This window comes from Syngnathus typhle, linkage group LG20 (genome assembly GCF_033458585.1).
Source record: "Syngnathus typhle isolate RoL2023-S1 ecotype Sweden linkage group LG20, RoL_Styp_1.0, whole genome shotgun sequence".
Lineage (NCBI taxonomy): Eukaryota > Metazoa > Chordata > Actinopteri > Syngnathiformes > Syngnathidae > Syngnathus > Syngnathus typhle.
The window spans coordinates 905,121-926,560 of NC_083757.1; the positions used below are offsets into that span (position 1 = coordinate 905,121).

Below are 21,440 nucleotides of genomic sequence, written 5' to 3' on the forward strand. Positions count from 1 at the left end.
CTCGCACACGGGCATGGGTCGAGCGGGGGAGTAAAATTATGCCGAGTTAGCTGGCAAGCAATGTTTGTGCTAATGAAGCTCCCTGTCCACAACTTGCTGATGACTGGATTCTTCTACCACAAAGGTCTGCTACATCATTTGAATATTGAAGCAGGTGTAGCCTGGGGTTGGCCTCGCTAATGAGCGGGAATCTGGACCAAATAAATAGAAACAACATTGTTCAAGTCTAGAATATTGCTAGATCAAGGAAGACTGCTGGAATCTTTTCGAAATGAAAATTCATAATTCATTCAGTCAGTCACCAAAGGGAAGGGTGCTATTTGTTTGACTGTTAAAATGGAATTTTTTCCCAGAGCCGCAAACTTCCCACTTTCATTATGTGGCTTTGTGCTGCCTTTGTTTGAAATCTCTGTCATTGTGTTCAAGTAAGCCCCTTAACACCTTTGTTTTCCAACTCCGTCGCTCCACAAATACATCCAATTTCACGACAAGTAAAGGCCCGCCCGCCCGGCCCGGCTTGTTTATTGCACATCCACTTGTCATGTCTCCCAGGAGTTGATACACAGAGTTGCGGCTGACCTTACAGAAGTTTTTGTTGTTCCCAAGTACACGCACTCACTCAAGAGAGATCACACACACACACACACACACAGTGACATACACACATGTGGCCACGTCCGCCTATATGGCAGGCACAGTGAAGAGTAATTAGTTAGTGCCCCCAGGACTCTGACGGGATCTTTGTGACAAGAGGAAAGGGCAGGGTGACATTTTTCGGTCGGCTACGTGCTGCAGTCATCATGCAATGCGCTTCCGAATATTACCAGAGAAGTTTGGAGTTCAATTCCCACGAGCTACTTCTGCCCATTTTGCCTTCAAATGATTTTAGACAACACTTGGATGACATGGAGTTCTGGAAGGAAAAAAAAAACATATATATATATGACCCCTTTGAGAATCTGCCACCTTTGTTTCGACTTTAATAGCCCTGTGAAGTTTGAATATTTCAGCACAATGTTTAAATCATAGATGTTAAGCTCAAGGCCCGCGGGCCAGATATGGACCGCCAAATCATTTTATGTGACAAATTGTGCACGGACTTCATGTGTCAATACTGAAATTACAAATTGTCTTCAAGAAATGGATGAACTCTCACACATTGGAGTTTGGAAGCGATTGTTTCTTTGAGATGTTGGTGAAGATTTGCGATTGTTTGGACGAGAAGAAAACAGCCTTCGGGAATGGGAAGAAAAGGAAAATATAGGACTGATTTAGAAGGTGGCAGATGGTAACGCCCCATAAAAAGAGCAAGCTGCACTCTTTTAATCCTATCTTAATTTTTCCCAGTAAATAAACACAACGGTAATGGCAGTCGTTAGCTGGATTTACTGCTCGGAGTAAAATACTTCCAAGACGCTCTCTCGCTCGGATCAAATATTGGACGACAGCCTTTACGACGAATGAATGGCATGTCCTTTGCTACTGGCTTTAAATGTATCCTCCAGACAACATGATGGATGGATCAAGTTCATGACTAAATGGCCGCCCACAAGCTTTTCAATGCTATGACCTCATCACTGGAAGACTGGCATGGGCTCAACCTTCAGTCATGCACAACTACTTTAGTCTGTGCGGCCATGGTCATCTTAGGTTCATTGCGGAGGTGCTACATGTTGTTGTTGTCCTCTCTTCTCATACTTGGTGGCATTTGTGACGTTTTCTTATTTTGCTCTAGACATATCGTCCAAAAATCTACACAAATAAAATAAAGCAATAATACAATGAATACAAAATAATACATATGGAAAGAAATAGTTTGATTCAATTTCACACATGACCTCTCTCTGTCATGTTGCAGCATCACATGACATTGTGGGATCAAGTCTGTATCCGGCTGGTGGGATTGTCCACGGAAACAGCTGCTATTTTCATTACCGAAAATAAGATGTTTTAATCCAAGGAAAGCAGTAATTATTGTATGTGGGTGGGTGGGTGCGCTAAACCACTTACGGAATTGGATGGGTTGGGGTGGCGCGGGGGTGCTGTTGATATTATAGCTCCTCTTTTTCCTGAATAAATTGAGGTCTTACTCTTGGAGTTGCGTCCAGCCTATCTATGATTTGACACTCTGCTCTACACACTGCACGGCACGTTGACACTTTGTAACGGAACACAAACGTGGGTTGGTTCTTCATATTAGACAGTAAAGCTGATTGAATGCAGGCCTTTTCTGTGGTGTCTACATGTGAAAGCCTGGATCCACTTTTTACGACTGAACCCAGAGAGAAGTAAACACAGCAAAACCAGATGGTCATTGCTCTCAACTATGCCAGCACAACCATTAAACAGTCCTTTTTTTTTTTTTTTCTCTCCACGCCACACAATTTTTTTTTGGAGAAGATTTTAAAAGGATGATAACTTTTTAATGTCGAGTTTTCGTTTTAGAAATGTGTGGCAGTATAAATCGCTCGACCCTTGTATCACCTTGGAATACATTCCGCGAGCATAAGCAAGCTTTCTTATTGTTCAGTGGTGCCAAACAGTCTTTTGCGGCTGGATCCTTGATGCTGAAGCGGCGACATTGCCTTGCTATTGAATTATAAAGATTAAAGTGCGCACTTTGTGTTTAATGAAGTATTGCATGAAAGGAAAAAAAAAACAATGCATATTTCAATTTTGCTTCATGCACTTTAGAAGACTGGATTCTAGGTTGAGATGAATTTGGATGTGTCTCAGAAAAAACAATCAAAGATAATACATAAATAACACACACAAGTCCTAAAATCACAATTAGCTCCTTTAATGACCTTTTTCCATAATTGACATTTTGAGATTATTAGAACACGCATCAAGTGATGGTAGTTTCTAATCCATTATGTGTATTTCTAATTAAAAAACGTCCTGGTAATGCAAAATGTTAGTGTGCTATACTAATTCAACTGACTAATAGTGCGGCATAAACGGAGGTCAGGTGACATACTTTCGTCTCTTTCCCGATCTTCTTGTGTATTTTCCTTTCTTTATTAATAAGACAAATATTTCCATATGGTGATTCTAGCAAATGAAGATTGCCTGGTATTGTAGGCTCCATTTTAAAATGGTCTTCCCCATTGTGTTGCCGTGTTTGTCTTCATTGTAGTCCTAATGGCTGGATTGGTTTAGCTATTAAAAGGTGTGTTGTCACTCTGAATGAGCTGCCAGTTGTTCCATTTATGCAGACATCTAAGGCCGACTTCCTACCTCAGGCGTACGTACCTCAAGGGTGTAACGTTCCCTGACATCGTTCCATCTTTGTGCGGTTGAAAAAGAGAAGTGAGATGCAGCAGTCACACCGCAGGGCTAAAATAAAACGAGTGTTTGAAGGAAGCTATACTCCGAGGCCTCGTCTGTCTTGAACGGATTGATTAGAGAAATGACACGTTTCCTTCTACCTTGGATTAGAAGCGGGCCGGAGCCGAGCGGGAGGAAACGGGCTGAATACTCAAACTTTAGCGTCATTATGCAAAAGACATTCGACATCTTGTCGGAGGTTTGCAGGCTCCACGTGTTTTGTTTTTTTATATATGTACATCTAATTGAAACCTCTTCCTGGCTGTGGAGAAGCGAAGTGGACTGGAGGAGATATTGAGGAAAACATCACCCGTTGGCTGCCACAGTGATAAATGTCCTGCATTTGTCCTTCAGGAAAAAGAATCCAATAATTTTACAAAATAAAAAAACCTCTCTAAAGAGAGATCCATCGTAATAAAAACGAGCTATAATAAAAATAACCATAATGAAAATAAATCATGTCGTAAATTGATGTATCTTCTAAACGATATAATATACTACTAAAATAAAACTATAAGAAAATATTCTAACCCTGACAATAGTGTTGATAGGACTGTCAGAGTGGGTGGGTGGGTGCTGTGAGTGCATCTTCCTGTGTAAGCGTAGTTCAGAATCCAGAGTTGGCCTGCACATCAATGGTTAAGTAATGCTGTATGTCGAAGCGGCTTTGCACAGGATCGCTCGCTCGCTCACTGAACTTCCCTGCATCTCATCTTGCTTACAGTTGCATATGCCAAGCCTCCTCCTCTGTTTGAAAAGCACTCAATATGCCGTGAACTCCCTCCCGGAGGGAAAACTCACATTTTTTCTCTCTTGTGTATACTGCCAGTCAGAAACACAAAAGACGTAAAGTGCCATTGTGTTGCCTCAGGAGCTTTTGTTCTTCTGCAAGGGGAACTGACAGACATCGGACTGTTTTTGAATTCCGACTGCTGAGTGCGTATATACTACGTAGCGTGGGTGGCTCTGAATACTGTATCTTTTCCAAGGTTACCGTTGTCCATTTTCAGGACTTCATTCCGTAAGCTAGTCTACTGATTGTCAGCCAGGTACATTTTCTTTGCAAAGAAAGAAAAAAGGCTTGCCGTAATGAATGAATTTCTTTTGTGTTCTTCATGCTAATTTCAATCATTTATTTTGTCCAATTCCTCTTTTTTTTTCTTTTGGATGCAGGGCTGGCGGTATAATATGCACAGATGCATTAAATGCCAATTATGAGCACAGCCTTTTCCGCCGGTTGGTTGGGGACTCCCCTCGGTGTCGCTGCCTGGAGGGTGTTGTTTACGGCATAGCGGCGAGCGATAATGAGAGGATGGAAGGCAGGTCAATGCCTCCCTCATGGCTCCTGTTTGCTTAAAATGCAAGCGAGAGGAAAAACATGTCGTCCCTCTCTCAAATTTGTTCAAGACGGGATCACAGTCAGCCAATGGCCTTCCACTTCAATCTGCCGTGGCTGGCGTGTGTCCCTGAAGGATTGTCCTTCGTCTCATGCTCCGCTTGAATGTTTTGCCGTGGGTAGCTTCTTTTATCCTAAAGCGCTTTTAACATTGGATAGCGTACGTTGAGCAGGATAAGTCACAATGGCTTCAATGTGCTCGAGACAGAGAGCAAATTAGATCAGGTGAGAAAAAAAACACCCGAGAACAGAACGGCGTGGCGACGTTTTTGCTTTTGTCTGACAACAGCTGCCCGTTTTGCATTTTCACTAGCTGACACTTCATGCACCAAATGATGCAGCAGCAGCAGCAGCAGCCTAACAAAAGAAAGTCCGTCACAACTGAAATTGTGCTTCAAATGCACTTCCTGGAACATTTTTCATCAGCTGCAATTCTTAATTATTTGTTGTGTCGGTTTTTGCATTCTCCTCACGCAATGGCACAAAAAAAAAAAAAGCCTCAGGTAGGATGATAGCTCTTTAACATAGAAGAAATCCGATGGCTGTAATATAAAAATGGCCTGGCTTGTTGATGTGGATATTCAAATGCATTACATTTGCTAAATGGTTTGCAGGTTACAGATAAATGTGCTTATGGGCATCCAGATCAGCATGCTTGCTACATTTATAAACTTCCTAGCCACAGCTTGCGGAAAACTACATCCAGGTGTTCTTTGCACGTATACACGTAATCCTCAGCATTATTACCCGCAACAAAAAAAGGCCGAAATTGAGCCTCTTTCTGATTTGTCATCTTTTTATCCGGATTTGAGTCCTATTTTTCGGGGTGCTATAAATTTTGTGTGGTTTGTACCAAATCACTAAATAAATAGATGGACAAATAAATGGGAAAATATATATATATATAATGGAGAATCAAATAAAATAAAAAATAATAAAATAACTCAGTTCAGAATAGATGTCAGGTAATGGGGCAATTGATATGCTCCTGTTCCAGTATCTAGTTCTCCTCATCTCTCGCTCGTTTTACAGGTCTTCCATTTTGGCTAAAGTCCCCTTCCCTTTGTTATTATCTCACCAGAGGCTCTCCCCAAAGAGCTTTGATATTGAAAGCAGACTTGGCATGAAAGGCATGGCTTTAGAAGAATGTAAAGGCTGGAGGTCTTTTTCTTTCTTTTTTTAAAAGAGCATACCAGTTAACGAACAACTTACGCTCAGGCTCTTGGTGATTTTGTTTTCTGCATCTCACATAATAGGAATGGAAAGTTGATTTGTTGATGGAATTACTGGTGCGCACGTGAGGAAATGCAATGTCAGAATGATTTTTAACATTCCGTATGTCTTAAAGGATTTCTTGAATCAGTATGCACAACAAGCCCCATTTCAATGCTTTCATCATATAACGTCATTTAACGTCATGTCCATAACAAGCACAAGCAACAAGACTCTCTACCGGTGTAGCTGCACACTTCTGGGTATTGTTTTCTCTTGGAATAGAGAAAAAAGACTTTACAAAAAAAAAAAAAACACCTCACCTCACTGCGCTCTGTACTCTTCCATACGCTGCCCTCAAATAGCTCCTCTGCTCACTAATGAGTCCCTTGAGGGCCTTAGCCTGCAATCCCTGTCTCCGGTCACCATCACAGTCAGCGAGACCTGAAAGGGTGTAGCATGACTACAAGCGGGGATGGCTACCTGCCTGGCTAGCTTTAGACATTAGCAAAAGGCAATTACTAATGGCCTGAATGGACTTAACACGGGAACAAGAGCCATGGGAGCTAGAAAAGTCCATATCCTGCAGTTTGAACTTGTCTTGCTTCAATATGCGCTTTGGTGTCCCAGCTGTAGATCATTTGGGGCTTTTTTAATAGGCTCTGCGTAACATTTACTCTCTTTCTTTTTTTTTTTTCCCAGCTTTGGGCTTTTTTACACTGCGTCCTTTCATAGTCACAGCTACTAATGCACTTAATTATGTTTCTGATGGAGAAATTATTTTTAAATTACAGGGCTGACAAGACACATTCCCACCGGTTCATTTTGGGTTGCCACGGTGATGTAATGATGGTTTGCATTTGCACCATCCGGGGGTGATAGCTGCGTTAGCATACTGCAATTTAATGAAACATGTTGACATCCGTGACTATTAGACGTCAACTCAAAGATTTTTACATGTTGTAGCGAGTTTAGACCGGTGGTTGTAGTTGTTGTTGATTTACACTTTAAATCTATCAAATAGAATATATAAAATAGAAGATTCATATCTAGAAATATATATAGATATAATGTGCGTGTCAGGAAAGGTTCAGGACGGCCATCACAAAATAGCATGATAAAGCTTTGTATTATTTTCCTTCCATTTCATTTGAAACCACGTGAAACTCATTTGTTGCTTCTTCTCGAGCCCATGCGTGAAATCCGGACAGCACAGGGGTAGCAAACAAATTCAAGGCTAAATGAAATCATACATTCTATAAAAGCAGGACTAGTCCTGCTAATTCGACAGCAGCGAGCAGCCAGAGGCAAATGTCAGATGTGTGTGTGACAATCATTGGGTCTTTCTTTCTAATGCAAGCACTCAGCCATGTGAGAGGTTAAATAAATGCTATAGGCGCAAATGCTGCAGTCGCTGCTCCTCTGCCAAAGCCTTGTGAGCTTTGTCTTCCCGGGATGGCGCTTTTGATATCCTGCTGTCACACACTCACATCCCGCCGTATCTGGCAGCTGTGCTGTGGAGCCCACGGGATCAACGGCTGCACTTGTCTGGTCCAAGAGCCCTGCAGGAGCTGTCACTTGAGCCGTGATGGGGCTACATTACCGCTCTTTCCTCCGCACTCGCAGTGTCGGTCGACTTTGAAGTCGGGCACGTCGTACGTATCCGCCACTTAACGCTCTTTCACAATGCTGTCACTCAAGAATAACAACTATGCTCATCTTATTGAATAATTATATTCTTCATGAGTTCTTTTCGTGTCAAATATCCCAGCTAAGGTTGTGATGGAAAGGTTGGAGAATTATTTTCTACCCTTACTGCTAGGACCAAAGTAATATGTTGTGACCATTTAGCACCAAGACAGTGGAGAGAAAGGAACATTTCATCCCACAGCAATCTTGAGCAACCTGTCAAATACAAGCCAATACAAGTCAATTGTGGGTGCTTTGCAGGCCATCGAGGTTGTCCCCTTGCCAATTTGCTCACTCGATGGTGAGCCCTCTTAGGCCAGGCTGTTGAAAGAACGCAGCAATGTTTCAGCAATAAATTGTGTATTTTTCACACCACTGAAGAGGCAATTTCCTTTGCAGCGCAAGTGCTAGTTGTCTTTTGCCTCCTTGTTCAATTAGGGAAGAGGGTGGGGAGCGAGCCGGAGGCTTGCAGTAATACTTCTGGTCAAAATAAAAGCTTTTCGCCGAGACATCATGTCATCCATCTCCCGGTAAATGATACATCTTCCTCTCACAGCAGTCTCAATGACCTTGTTTGTGTGGCCCTGTTTGTCGCGAGGAAGACTGCGGGAGGGAGTCCGGAAATGAGCAAGGCCATTGTCTCGAAATGAAGGCAAGTACAGCGAGAAGTGACAAAGACAGAAGGGGAGGGGCGAGTAGCAAATGCACTCATCTCACTCCCAACCTGCTACACTCATCGGGGAACTGTACCGCGTGGTGGTGTCTTATCATTCAGATACTCATTAGACCTGACCTTGGATCACCGCATTGGAAGTGTTGAATGAGGGGGGGAATATACATGATGCATGTTATCGTATGGTAGAAGCCATTATTCCTATAAAAAAAGAAATAAAATGCTCAGAATTAGAGCCAGGGTTGGAAGGAAGATTAATATGGGGCAAGGAGACCATGCCCGAGAAAAAGCAGGTCGGTGGAATTTAATGAGTTTTTTGTGTCGGCTAGGGAACCTGGTCACAGCGCACTAATTACGTGCACATTTAGGGAGCATCGCAAGAGGAGGCCAGCAGGCCAAAACAAAAGAGCTTCAACCAACAATCTACAAACCTAAAGAGAGTAAGGGATGGATGGATGGATGGATGCATGGATGGATGGATGGATGGATGGATGGATGGATGGATGGATCGATGGATGGATGGATGGATGGATGGATGGATGGTCATATTGAAGTTCCGTAAGACTGTCTTTTGCGACTTCCAATATGGCCGCCTCATCGGTAATGGCAAGTTCCAATTGAAGACAGCTTTGACGCTGCTAGTACATGAAGTTTTGCACGAGGATCGACTGTGACACCTTTAACGAAAGTCGCTCATGTTCTGTGCGTCCAAACCAAACAGTCCAATGATTGAAAACGGTGCCCCCTCCTGTTAAGGAGGTCAAATGCTACATAGAACACCCCCCTTGTGGGTATGGAGTAAATGAGGAAGTCCCTGCTCTTGAGTGGGTGTGTGTCTGTTGCCTTCATTAAGCCTCCCTCCAGCGCCTCCAGGGAATCTTCCACTCTTCCCACGCATCAGCGAAAGCAGCATCCAAACAGCAAACAATCAGGCCTGACTTTCAGCTGTGACTTTCCGTGGAATGAAAAGCAGCCCCTCCTTCTTCTTCTCCTCACTCTCATTGGCTTTCCCTTGCTCTCTTGCAGTTGCTTTCAACTTGGAATTGGCTTCTGGCACAGTTTAAATGAAACTTGCCCTCTTACCAATGGATTCTAACCTTTAATATTCTGTCCCTCTGTTGTCAAGTCTATATCAAACTTTCATCATGCAATATGTATTGCTCTCAGTCTATCCTCCTCACGATGAAGTCATTGCAGAGCTGAAAGTTACTGCGTGAAAAGTGGCATGAATTTCATCCAAGGCCTCGTTGGATTTTTTTTTTTAGACTCGACCAAGCCTTGCAATATGTTTATCACAGATTCCGCTCGTGCGGTAATTCACGATCCGCCCTCTGCCGTGTTTACCTACTGTCTGGTGTTGTGATTTCCTCGTGCCCCGTAGCCCCCTTCTGCATTCCTTTCCAATTAAGCTAGAATCGTCTGCTTCTAATTACTCCAAGCACAGCAACCAGGGAGGTGAGCGCTAACAAAATGAAGTACAAAGTCAAATACTGCGCCAAATACTGAGCGAGGGGATGTTGTTGTGCCCTTAAGAACATCCAGATAAAAAAATAAAAACAGCTGTAAATGGCGTGGAAGTGCTTGATGGTGACACACCATGTAATCACCTCACACACTTAACAAGGTCAGCCTAATGGCGGGACGGAGGCGTTGTTAATCACACTATGACGTGATCAACCTTAATCCCCTTGGTTTGTCTCATAAAAGGACAAACAATTCCCTTCCTTCTCTTCAAATGTATCTTTTGACGCCTCCCGTCCCCCGTTTCATTTCTTTCGACATTCAATACATACGTGCGTATAAGCACTTCCCTCCAAAAAAGCAATTACATTTCATTGATTGACGCTAAGCTTTTCAAATACATGTAAATACTTTAATCGCACTGTGACGGATTATTAGCCTCTCTGGGGAAAGTATCCGATTGGAAATCAATACCGTGACATGGACATGTCAATCCATTGAAAGTCATACTTAGCTTTCGGTCCATTCTCTCATCTTTCACCGTATTTTCAAGGATGTAAATAAAGTTTGAAAACATCTAGAAATGGGCCTTGGTGAGAATGTATGACATGTATGACAGCAATCTTGCAACACACTTAAATAATGTATCAACTTGTGGGGTGAAATCGAACAATAATAATTCACCGAATTGATTTCTACAACGATTCCTAAGCGTTGATTCCCACTTTTCCCATTTCGGAATGAAATCCATCTGGAATCCAACACACATTTCCGCCAAGCTCCAAATCCGCGTGCCTGCCTGCGCCTTAATCAATCAAGCAGGCAGACGTGATCTGAATGGGAATAACCTTAGAGGGACTTTCCTGCCGCCGTCACACGCCATTGATGGCCCGCTTCTACCAAATTGTCCACAACAACCGTCAGAGATTAGGGAAAGCTGGAATTTGCAGCTTGATGTCCACTCATTACATCTAATGATCTTGCAGCATTTTCCACAGCCGCGCATGTTAACCTGGGCGAGCTAATCAGCCGTCGCCGCACCGAGATGAAAGTCAATTTGGGCATCAAACGCCGAGCTCTTTTAATGATCCAGACCCCGAGATTAAAGCGCTCGTTAGTTTCCGTGCGGATAACACACCAGCCAGATAGTTTGTTGGATGATTTGTAAAGTTGCCGAGTTTCTCCGTGTTTATCGTGCGGTCCTGTTCGACGGACGGCGTCTCCATTCACTTGCACTCTTTGACATTCAAACAACAGATCTTGAATAATGGAGTGAAACTGTGACAGAGTGATATTGTGTTTTGTGTGGCAGTGATAAATGGCATGATTATGGAAATGCTAAACCCCGCTGAGGTGCGTATGACAGTTAATTATCTGGAGTCTTACAGCAGGTGTTGACGTCAAAGGACGAATGTTTGCTGAATGTCACTCGCCGTGGTTCTCCTCCGACGCTTAACTCCCGAGTCACCGTCACCTCTGGATAAGGTGACCCTTATTTTACAATCTGCGTCACTAGTCCTCAAATGTTTTCTTGACAACAAGTCTCGGCTAATGGTGTGCAAAAGCCTTATTGGGATTCGGTCTCCTCTGTCATTTGACCCTTTCCCGGATATTCGAATGAAGTCCCAAAAAGATATTCTCTCAGTCCAATTGCATTGGTGTATGATTTTTTTATGGAGTGGGAACGATCAGGCCATTGAATTTAGTGGGACACTTTGTGTGGGTCGTTATTTTGTTCCACAGTCTCACTAGTGTCCATAAGAAACACGTGTCCTGCCGGACCTCCCTTCTTCCAGACCATTTAGGGTGATCATTAGAGTGTAACAAGCAGCCATCCTCGCACGCCTTTACTAAAATACACTCGGAGGAGTTTGGGTCCACAATCATATACAATTCTTTGTGCGAATAGAGTTTTGTGTAAGGAACAGAAAGTGGATTGTATGTCATTCCATAAATGATAATAATGAATGTGCATATACTGTATACACGTAATCCCGCATTTGCTTTTATTTTTAGTATCCTACTTTAAATTGAATACTGTGGTGTCATTTAGACAGCAAGCACGCCGATTCATTTTCCAGATTGAATACATGTGGCCTTATGCCAACGGCAAGCTGTCAAATAGTGAAAAAAAAAATGACGTGCAGTTGATAGGGTTATTATTCGGTGATTTGACTCAATTGTCAGATTTTCTCTCATGTGTCATTAACGTCGCTTAAAGTGTTTGCGTAACTGTTAACACGTGGTGGAACCTCATTTCATTCTTAGTTTCATTTTAGCTGCCCGTGTGTGTGTGTACTTCCGAATATGGATCTTCTTTCTCTTTTGACTTGAATGACTTTTTGAAGAAGCGAGCCTCCAACCTTTTTTAACGCGATGTCCGTTTTCATGCCCCGACTGAACACGCATATGCACGTTTGGTTTTCACACAGTAAGTCACTTCAATTGTTTTTGGTTCCAACTGACCTGATTGTTACATTGGCCCATCCGTGCTCTGTACTTACTTGTCTGGATATGTTGCTATAGTAACGGCGTAGGTGTCCATAGTACATTGAGTATGCTGGTGTTGTATAAATAGATTTCAAAGGAAATGAGCAGCAGAAAGATACAAAGAACTGCAAATGCATAACTGTAAAAGATAAATATATAAGACTTCTATATCCAATGCAGTCTACAAAAGATAATAGTGTACAGAATTTTCATTTGTATGCATACACAGTGTGATTGTGTTTTGTTTGTTAGTAGTTTGTGTTATTGAATTGCGGACTAATACTCTACCTCAACATTTGGTAATTGAAAATCATTGTCTGGCTTCCTTCCGCCACTGAACTTGACTGATGCCACATAAATGTTGATTTGCTCAGAGTTGCTTTCCCTGCACAATGCTTCCTTCCAATATTGCTTTTTTATTACTTTTGTTGTTGCGGTTTCCCATTGAGAAATAATTCTTTAATATGTATTTCAATATTTCCGCCGCACTCGCCTTTCGGTGCTTTATTTCTCTGCGCTGATGTGACAGAACCGGGGCCAAGTATTCCTGCTGCCACGCTCACATCGCGGTGTCGTTTGGAAAACACAGCGGGCTTACTGTTCCCTGGCGAGCAGTGGCACATTAAGGAATAACAAATGAGTCTGTGGCCTCGGGTAGTTATTCCTAGTGTGTTTGTGAAGCACGCAGACAGCCTACGCTATTTACTTTGCACTCGACGCACAAGTGAAAATTGCATCGTGCTTTTATTTGGACAGCGAGTGACGTCGAGGAAACCGAGTTCCCGCTTCTCGTGGCCTTATCGTTGACAATAATGTAGATTGCCCAATGTAGATTCGAGCCGACGCGTGTGACCGTCAAGTTTGACTTCAATGCAAGTTGTCTGAGCAAATTCCTCATATGAGCGGAGTCACTGCTATGGCTCATCTGACCCATGGACCACGAACTGAGCTTGCATGGTGAATTGATGATGTGCTGAACTCATGGTGGATGACTTTTGAAAAGGACACATCTCTGAAGAGAAAAGATTCAAATGCTGCTGGTGCAGATTTTCTTCCTAGACACACTTCTCCATCATCCAGCAGCGATACAACCTGGTCTGGATGCCGGCCAATCCCTGATAGCGGCATTATTATTTTTTTGCCCTGCACGATGGTATGCAAATGAAGCTCTAAAATGAATACAAACAATTCCTAAAGCCATCTGGATTTTGACAAATACAATACTGCCAAGTTCCTTTACCCCCGACATGACCTCTTTCATAAAGTTACTTACGTAAGACCTCACGTACTATAGTTTTCGGCAGAGTAAGCCAATACAATACAAGATGCAAGCTAAACAAGGACAACTTTTTGCACAAAGAGATTCTTAAGAGCCTTTATGAAACCATTTGATACAGTCCTGGCTCAAAAATCACTACATCAACTACCCACATTGAAGTAAACCTGCAATGATTATGTCCAAATCATCCAGCAGAGTGATCTGTTGGAATTTCTTTGCGTTTTCAGCCTTCCCATTGAGTATTTAAATGATGTGTTGATGATACAATCTAGTTTCGATTCAGTCTATGAGAGTTTCCACATAGGTTCAAAGTGGAAATCCAATTGCTCATCAGCATTTCTTTTTAATGCTTCCCTTCCTCCTCCTCCTCAGAACTCTCAGCAGTACTATGTGCCATGCCATGATCTCAGTCAGGGGAGGAAAGAAAAAAAGATTCCATCTCAGAAATTATATCATGAATGATTTATAAGAGAGAAAAACACATTTACCCCAGCAACAATACAATGAGCAGTTGATGCAAACAGACTAATGGAAAAATACAAAGGTTAGGGAGATGAAAATGGATTATGAAAGTGGGAAGACATTTGTGAATGTTGTCTTCACTGAGGCAGCTGCTTTGATGATTTTTTTTTTCTTTGCACCTCTAATATAAAGCTCCGCATGTACGCTACGCATATTATATATGCGAGGCGAAAAGCTTACTCGGGAACAGAGGTAAGGCCAGCATCCCCGTTTTCAACGTTAATAATACATTTTTATTATAGCGCCACATGAAACTTTAATCTTTGGAATATTAGCTCACCAAGGGAGATAGAAAATCAAATCAGGGGGGTCGTGATTAATCGGCCGAAGCGCATATCAACCCATTTAAATTCACATTAACCCCGCATCAAAATGTATGAGCCGTGACATTGATGGCACCCTAATTTATTGCTCTTGTGTCTGTTTTACTAAGTAACGACAGGATTGTTTCCGCACATTCAACAAAGTGAATGAGACAATTACCTCGATTGTAAATGTCAAAAGACATGAAAAGAAAAAAAAACATGCGCTTGTAAAGTTACTACGAATAAAAACAATGCAATTAACTTCTAACCTCATGTAGTAAGTTTAATGTACCATTAAATAGCAATTGTCTCTATAAAAAAGGCTCCTATATTTGCATGCCCTTGACCTCATGCTCGACTGAGAAAATTATTACTGCTCGATAAACGTATTTAAAATGTCATTTAAAATATTATTTAAATGTTAAAGTTACAAAAAAAACTTCCAATGCAACAAATGTTTGTTGAAATTCATGAATAGTTCCTGTGAAACATACCTTCATGAAGTAATGTTAAAAAAAAGTCGCTTCCACACCGAGTTAATTAGTTAAAGAATGAATTCCTCATATATATTTATTTACATCCAGCGCCTTAGCAAATGCACTTCTACTCCATTGAGAGCTATCACCACAATACGAAATGACCCGATGCCATTCGCGACAAATGACGAGCGCAGTAGCATCTGCATATTAAAGTCATCCTTCAAAATTTGACAAAGTACGTCAGCAGACTGCAGACCCAAATATCAGGACAAAAAAGCAACGATGCAGTATAAGCATGTTGGAAAAGCCCCGGGCTCAATAATGCATCATCTGTAATTGTCCCTTATGTTGCATCTATCATCACAGCATAATGCAGAGCTACTCCGAAAAGTCTTTTTCCTTAAGCCGTAATATGACACCGGGTGAGTGATTATTCCAATGTGTGTACAAAAACACAACATCAAGTGAGCTTGTGAGGTGCCGTGTCATTATGCAAGTGAATGAGTGTGAATGTTGATAGCCAGAGAGCCTCAGTGCCTCTGGACTGCAAAGACACACTTCTAGTCGTTGCCATTAGCATACGTCTATTGCACTCCTGGGGAGAATGCTGTTGCCGGATAAAGCGATGCATAATGTTTATCGCTCCGCAGCAACATCTGGCCATTTGTACCATTTTTATTTAATCATTGTATTTGAGCGGAGCGTCAGATAGGTGTCTTTTTAAAATTGTGACGAATGCCTTTGACAAAGTGTTAGAGAGTGGCAGGAAGGTTACTTGGTGAACCGACTCAGCCACCATCTGCGCTAGGAGCTATTCATAAAGAGAGGAGTGTCTGACCTTGTTGCAGCGACAAAGATTCATCATCCTTGATCCGTGTCGCGGCTTTCAATTAAGTGTCGACCAATCATTTCGACAAATATGACCTTTGAGGGACCGGTAGTTGGTTGCTGCACAAACAAGTTGGAAATGGAGATGGGAATTTGCGAACATGAAGAGCACGACCAAGGGTGACATCAACTGCATGGTGTCATGCTTTGGAGGGATGTCAACAGATTCTCCCCTTCAATGAAAACATTAGATTTTTTTGAAGTTTAAAATGGCATTTCTTGACTAGAATCCGCCCAAAAGTGGAATCCTGGTTGTTTCTGGCGCCTTTGGGTGTGTCGCAAGAACACCGCAATGAAACAACTCTTAACACAAAATAAAGGGAAACAACCCACATTTCTATATGCGGTGTAGCAACAGCTGGCAAAAAATGAAAAGACAGTCTTTAGAACCTAATCCAGCCTGGAGGTCACATAAAGCATGTCATAGTTTCCCAGCATCAGCGAGTGGGAAGTAATGTATGATATTTTTGTTGGAAAAAATGATGTCCTTGACATTTGTCAGACATGGGCGTCGAATGATAAATCCTGACAAAAAGGGCACGCCGACGTTCCTGCTGGAGGTGAGCACAAAGCACTTCTGAGCTGCTGTGTCATTGGAAAGCTTGCCTCACAAGCCCTGAGAGCCAAGGACTGACTGGCATGTCACTTTGAGTACAAGTTGAAGAAATTGCTTGTCATTCAATTCTACCTTTCCACAAGGCACTTTGATGAGGACAAACTTGTGGTTCATATGCACAACTTTATCGAGCTTAAGGGAAGGAGCGCAACAGTAGAGGGCCAAGTACAGATCCCTGGGATGTATTTCTCATATTTTCTGCGATGTTTTGACAAAAGCAAGTCATCGACATGAGTAATAGTAAAAGTACCAGTTCTTTTTATGACCTATTTACGTACATTTTGGGGCAGCGGATTTTCAGGGGAGCCTTATCTTCTCATTTTTTTGACAAAAAGGACTCCCAAAAAGACCACTTCACCCATTTTGGTGTCTGCCTAGTTGATTGGAAAAATATAGGAAAAAAAAAACACATTTGTTAAAACCTCTTAATTGTCCTGTCATAAATTCCTGCTAGTAGTCACTAATGAATTTACTGTTCAAGCAATGTCACAATGACAATATAATATGAAGCAGAGTATATTAAAAGTGATCGACTACATCTTCATCTCACAGCAGAAGATTGCTATCAGGAATGTTAATGTTTTCAGCCGCCACGGGAGCAGCTAAAGAGCCCATATACAATTTCCTTACGCTGCCGTGTGTAAAATTGTATCATCGAGTCTTTAAGGTAATGTGTCTGCTCGATTAAAAAACAAAAACAAAATGCACACCTTCGTTTTTTTTGCGTACTGAATGACCACATTTGCTTTAGAGTATTTGAAGTGTTTGCTCATGGTCAGTCAAGGACATTTGGCCCAAAAACAATTCCCGCCATCCATTGAATCATATGACTGGTCTGTGCAAGGATGTACAAATCTACAAAAACGAATGATCTTTTCTTTAACGCACTTGAAGCGAGTCCATAGGTTGAACATCCGACGCGTGTACTCGCAGCCCTGTAGAGCTAATTATACATCCAGCTAATCTGTATTGATGGAAGTGAGAGAACAGACGAGAAAAATGGAACGAATGGAGGTCGTGGATTGATCACGGGATGGGGAGAAGTGTCTAGTCAAATTGTTGACAGCAAGGAAAGTTGAAAAGTGAAAGGTCAGTGGTATGAAGAGCAAGCTGAAGAGCAAGAGTTTGAATGCAGCATTCAATGCGTGCCCTCGTCATGACTTATTTCCATCTAGCTTTTATCAGCTGAGCGGATACCGGCTCGACATCCCCGTTGGCAGAACAGGAGACTTCACACAACTGAAGCCGACCGACTCCCTCAAGCAAAGCAAAAGCAACAATGGATTCCTTTAATGTCTTCTGTCTGCCTGTCATGTCAACCGCCTCCTTGGTTTGTCATTCTTTTCATGTACACTTCTAACCAGTCAATATGGACCAACTTCACCATCGCCTCAAAGCTTCAAAACTCAATATAAAGCATATCGTTTTGCGTTTTACAGTACGTATACCATGGACATGGGAGTCTTAAAAAAAAAAGAAGAAAAGACTGCATCATGCATCTCAAGTTTTGAGATGATGAAAAGATTCTAAGTCTGCCTTATAGGACAAAAACCACTAGGCCTTGCAGCCAGGTCTAAAGAGCGCAGGGTGTCGAAATGAGCTCTTTGGTGGGGGGGCTATTCGTCAGCGTTAAATGACACATCTCCACAAGCGCCCGTTCTTCTCCTGATGGCAAGGTGACGGAATTATGCCCATCAAAGGCCCAGTTCAGCCTAGAGCCTTTCCATTAACCTTCTACAATGGTGGTCAATGGCAAGGGGCCAGACAAGGGATGAGCTCCTTCGGGGAGAAGGAAGGAATAGACGCAAATGCCTCTTTATATACATTCGGTAGAATAGGCATAATGCATAATTACTTTCACATTGGCGCACACACACACACACACACACACACACACACCTCAATTACTGTTTCATTCATAGCCTGACAGCAAGGCTGACATTAAAGGAAATGAAATCTCCTGGTGGAATGTGCCAGCCCGTCTCACCTCCGGTTAAGACGCTCCCATTTCCACCAGCGCCACCCATAATCGACTCATCTGGGTGTTAAGGGCTTTGTCAAAGTCAAAGTCAGCTTTATTGTCAATCCCTTCATATGTCAAGACACACAAAGAAACCCAAATTCCGTTTCCTCCATCCCACGGTGACGAGGGAACGTCATCAAAGGGAGACTTGAGCGCGGCGGCCGTGCTTAGAGCAGGCTCGCTCCACCCGGAAGACGAGCAGCGCTATTAAGGCATTTTGGTCAAAGCATGCTTTTCCCTGCATATGATTCATTCAAATGCACCTAAACTGTGATATAGCCAATCTTAACCCAACATTGGATTGACATCATCTTGAAAAAAACACAACTGGAAAACGAAACCAAGTAGAAATGTGGCATCATTCAGTGCCCGAATCGGGTGTCGTACAAACTCGAGGTTTTTGGGATTCTGCATAAATGTGATAAATCTGCTGAAGACAAAAGGAGCAGCCCCCATTTTCACAACAGGCAGTGACAGGCAGGACTTTAATCTGATCAAACGTGTCCTGTCACATAAAACGTCTCATTAATCAGGAGAGGGGCCACTTTTCTCATGTGTCTGATGGAGGGACTTTCTCTCCTGCGTAACCTCTTCTTGTGCTGTCAAAAGTTTCAGATGTCTTTTCCAACAACTCTGGAGAAGTCAACATCTGATATTGTGTATGTGATGGTGAAAGAAGACCCTGGAAAGTTTTTCTTTCTAAATTTGCCCTCAGTATTGCTGCAAAGTGAGAAGCTGCTTGTGAGAGTGGAATTAGGAAGTCGAAACAAATGGACAAAATAACTGTATATGATCTGCGCTATTGTAATCATCACGACAATAAATCTTAAAAGGTCCACAAACAGAAGAAGACACCCGGTGAAACGAAAAGGTGCAAGCTGTCTACTGCTGGCTTTATTCTGATGTGATTAGTACTCGCTCAACTCTCCTTCATTGCCATTTTTTGGCACCATTTTATAACCTTCAACCATTTTAAGTCTCACATGATCACATGATCTCCTCTTTTTCACTGTTAATAATCTCAAGACGTATCGAAAGTTCACTTTCCCTTGTTTAGTTCAAGTTTGTAGTCAGTTTGACTGACTTGACTGTCTTTGGGACTTTGGTCTTGAGGGCTGGGTAACTGATTGACTTGTCTGGCTGCACTGCAGGGCCCAGCTGTTCAGCAGTCGGACTCACCGGGCCCTCTGTTTCCTCGGGCCCAAGCCTCAACCAGCTGTGCACTTTTACCGAGCTCGCAGCAACCTCCAGGCACTGCACTTAAAACTACATTTACATTATCGATCCAACAGATCTCAAGTTCCAATTAATGAAACAATCTGTAACGATGACAAATGACCTCTTTCTAGTCCTTGAATACAGTTTTTACTGTACTTGAGATGTCAAAAAGTCAAAAGTGACTTAATCCTACCGCGGGTAAGGGAGCACTTTGGATCAGCCCACGGCAATATTGATTCATACAAAAACACTGTGTGTCTGAGGCCAACCAATGATTGCATTAACAGCGCCTCATAAGCCATCCCATGACAGTCCAATCAGACCGTGAAGGAAAGCGGTAATTAAAAGGTTCCGAGTCACGGCGCAGCAAAGTAGAACATGTGGACTGAGCTATTAGTTGAAGTTGGACAAAAAGTGTCTCTCAACACAAAGACGGCTGGTGAATCTGAAATCATTTTTACTACAGATTGCTGGTGACACAGATGGATATTTGACGCTTTCCGCACGTGATTGTGTCGTTCCATACTTCTCATCCACATTCTTCTCTCTTTTCTATTTTGCGCCTGGCTTTCTGGCCCCGCAGCAACAAGAGCAGGACCCCACCAACCTGTACATCTCCAATCTGCCCATCTCCATGGACGAGCAGGAGCTGGAGAACATGTTGAAACCTCTGGGTCACGTCATCTCCACCAGGATATTGAGGGATGCCAACGGAGTCAGCAGGGGAGTCGGCTTTGCCAGGTACACAGCGGTTCATCTGTGTGAAATCTGAATTGATTCAAGACCTGAATGTTTGGAATACACGTACAACATCTCATGCTTCTCAGATTGCACATCTGTGGAAGAAAAGGTCCTATTGCATCATCGCCATAGCACCTCCCAAAGTAGTTTAATAGCTGTCCTATGCTTGTCACTTTGCCTCCAGCAACCTCTCTGCCATGGTTATCAATTGCAGCCAACGGGGGAGCCCAGTGTCTGAGATTTTGATTTTATTTTATTGATATAATCACTTGCTTTACCTAACGGGCAATTAAATGTGAATCGAAGCGTATGCACACATAAACGGGATAAAATAGAAGTAGCAGATTTGTTTCTGCTGCAAAGATTGTCGAAAAAAAAGAATATTGAAGAGCCGAAAACCGAAAAGGTGTATGCACATATTTACAACATCAGAGACTGAGCGGAATCAGAGCAGAGCCATATATGGCAATTGTATATGAATAATACATACGATATAGACAGGATAATGCATACTATAAATGCAGATTGTGCTGAGTCGGGCCTCTATTATATGCGGATAGAAATCCGATATCCGTCATTGCGTCTGCAGTTTAAGTTGACGGCGACTACGATAATCTGAATTTCTACTAGTGGCGTGAGTAGCGGACTTTGAGAAACACTGCGATATGCGAAATCAGCGTTCTCACCGTCTGCCCTTAACTCTTCATATCTTTGATGTCCATTTGCTAAACCGAGCCAGTCCTGCAGGATACGCTGACCTCTCACAGAGGGACATCATTTTTCTCCTAAAAACCTTTGGAGCATTCTCCTTTGGCGTCTCCACTATATATACATTTGCGATCCACCGTGTCAACAGCCAGCTGCTGGAGGTTGGACCACGAGGGGCATTAGAGAGTAAACTGAGCTAAGTGTTTGTGGGCTGATCCATTACTGTTATCAGAGCCCATTACTCCAGCCTGAGCACTAATCACTGCAGACAGCAGCACTTGATGCCATTAACCAGCAGCACACAGGGAAGCGGCCGCCCGCCTCACGGCCCGTCGGCCTACCGTGAGGCCAGCGAGCAGGCGAGGTGGCTAGCTCGACATCCTTAGCGGCCGCCAGACACTGTCTGGCCC

General features: G+C 42.7%; 1 protein-coding gene across 4 annotated transcripts in view; it reads left to right on the forward strand.

Moving 5' to 3' along the window:
• Window positions 1–21,440, forward strand: part of rbms3 (RNA binding motif, single stranded interacting protein) — a 120,692-nt gene that overhangs the window by 57,982 nt on the left and 41,270 nt on the right. For all 4 annotated transcript variants that reach the window (XM_061267421.1, XM_061267423.1, XM_061267422.1 and 1 more), the window contains exon 5: window positions 20,165–20,322. In XM_061267421.1, coding sequence (XP_061123405.1) covers window positions 20,165–20,322 — 158 coding nt within the window. The remainder of the gene's footprint in view (window positions 1–20,164; window positions 20,323–21,440) is intronic.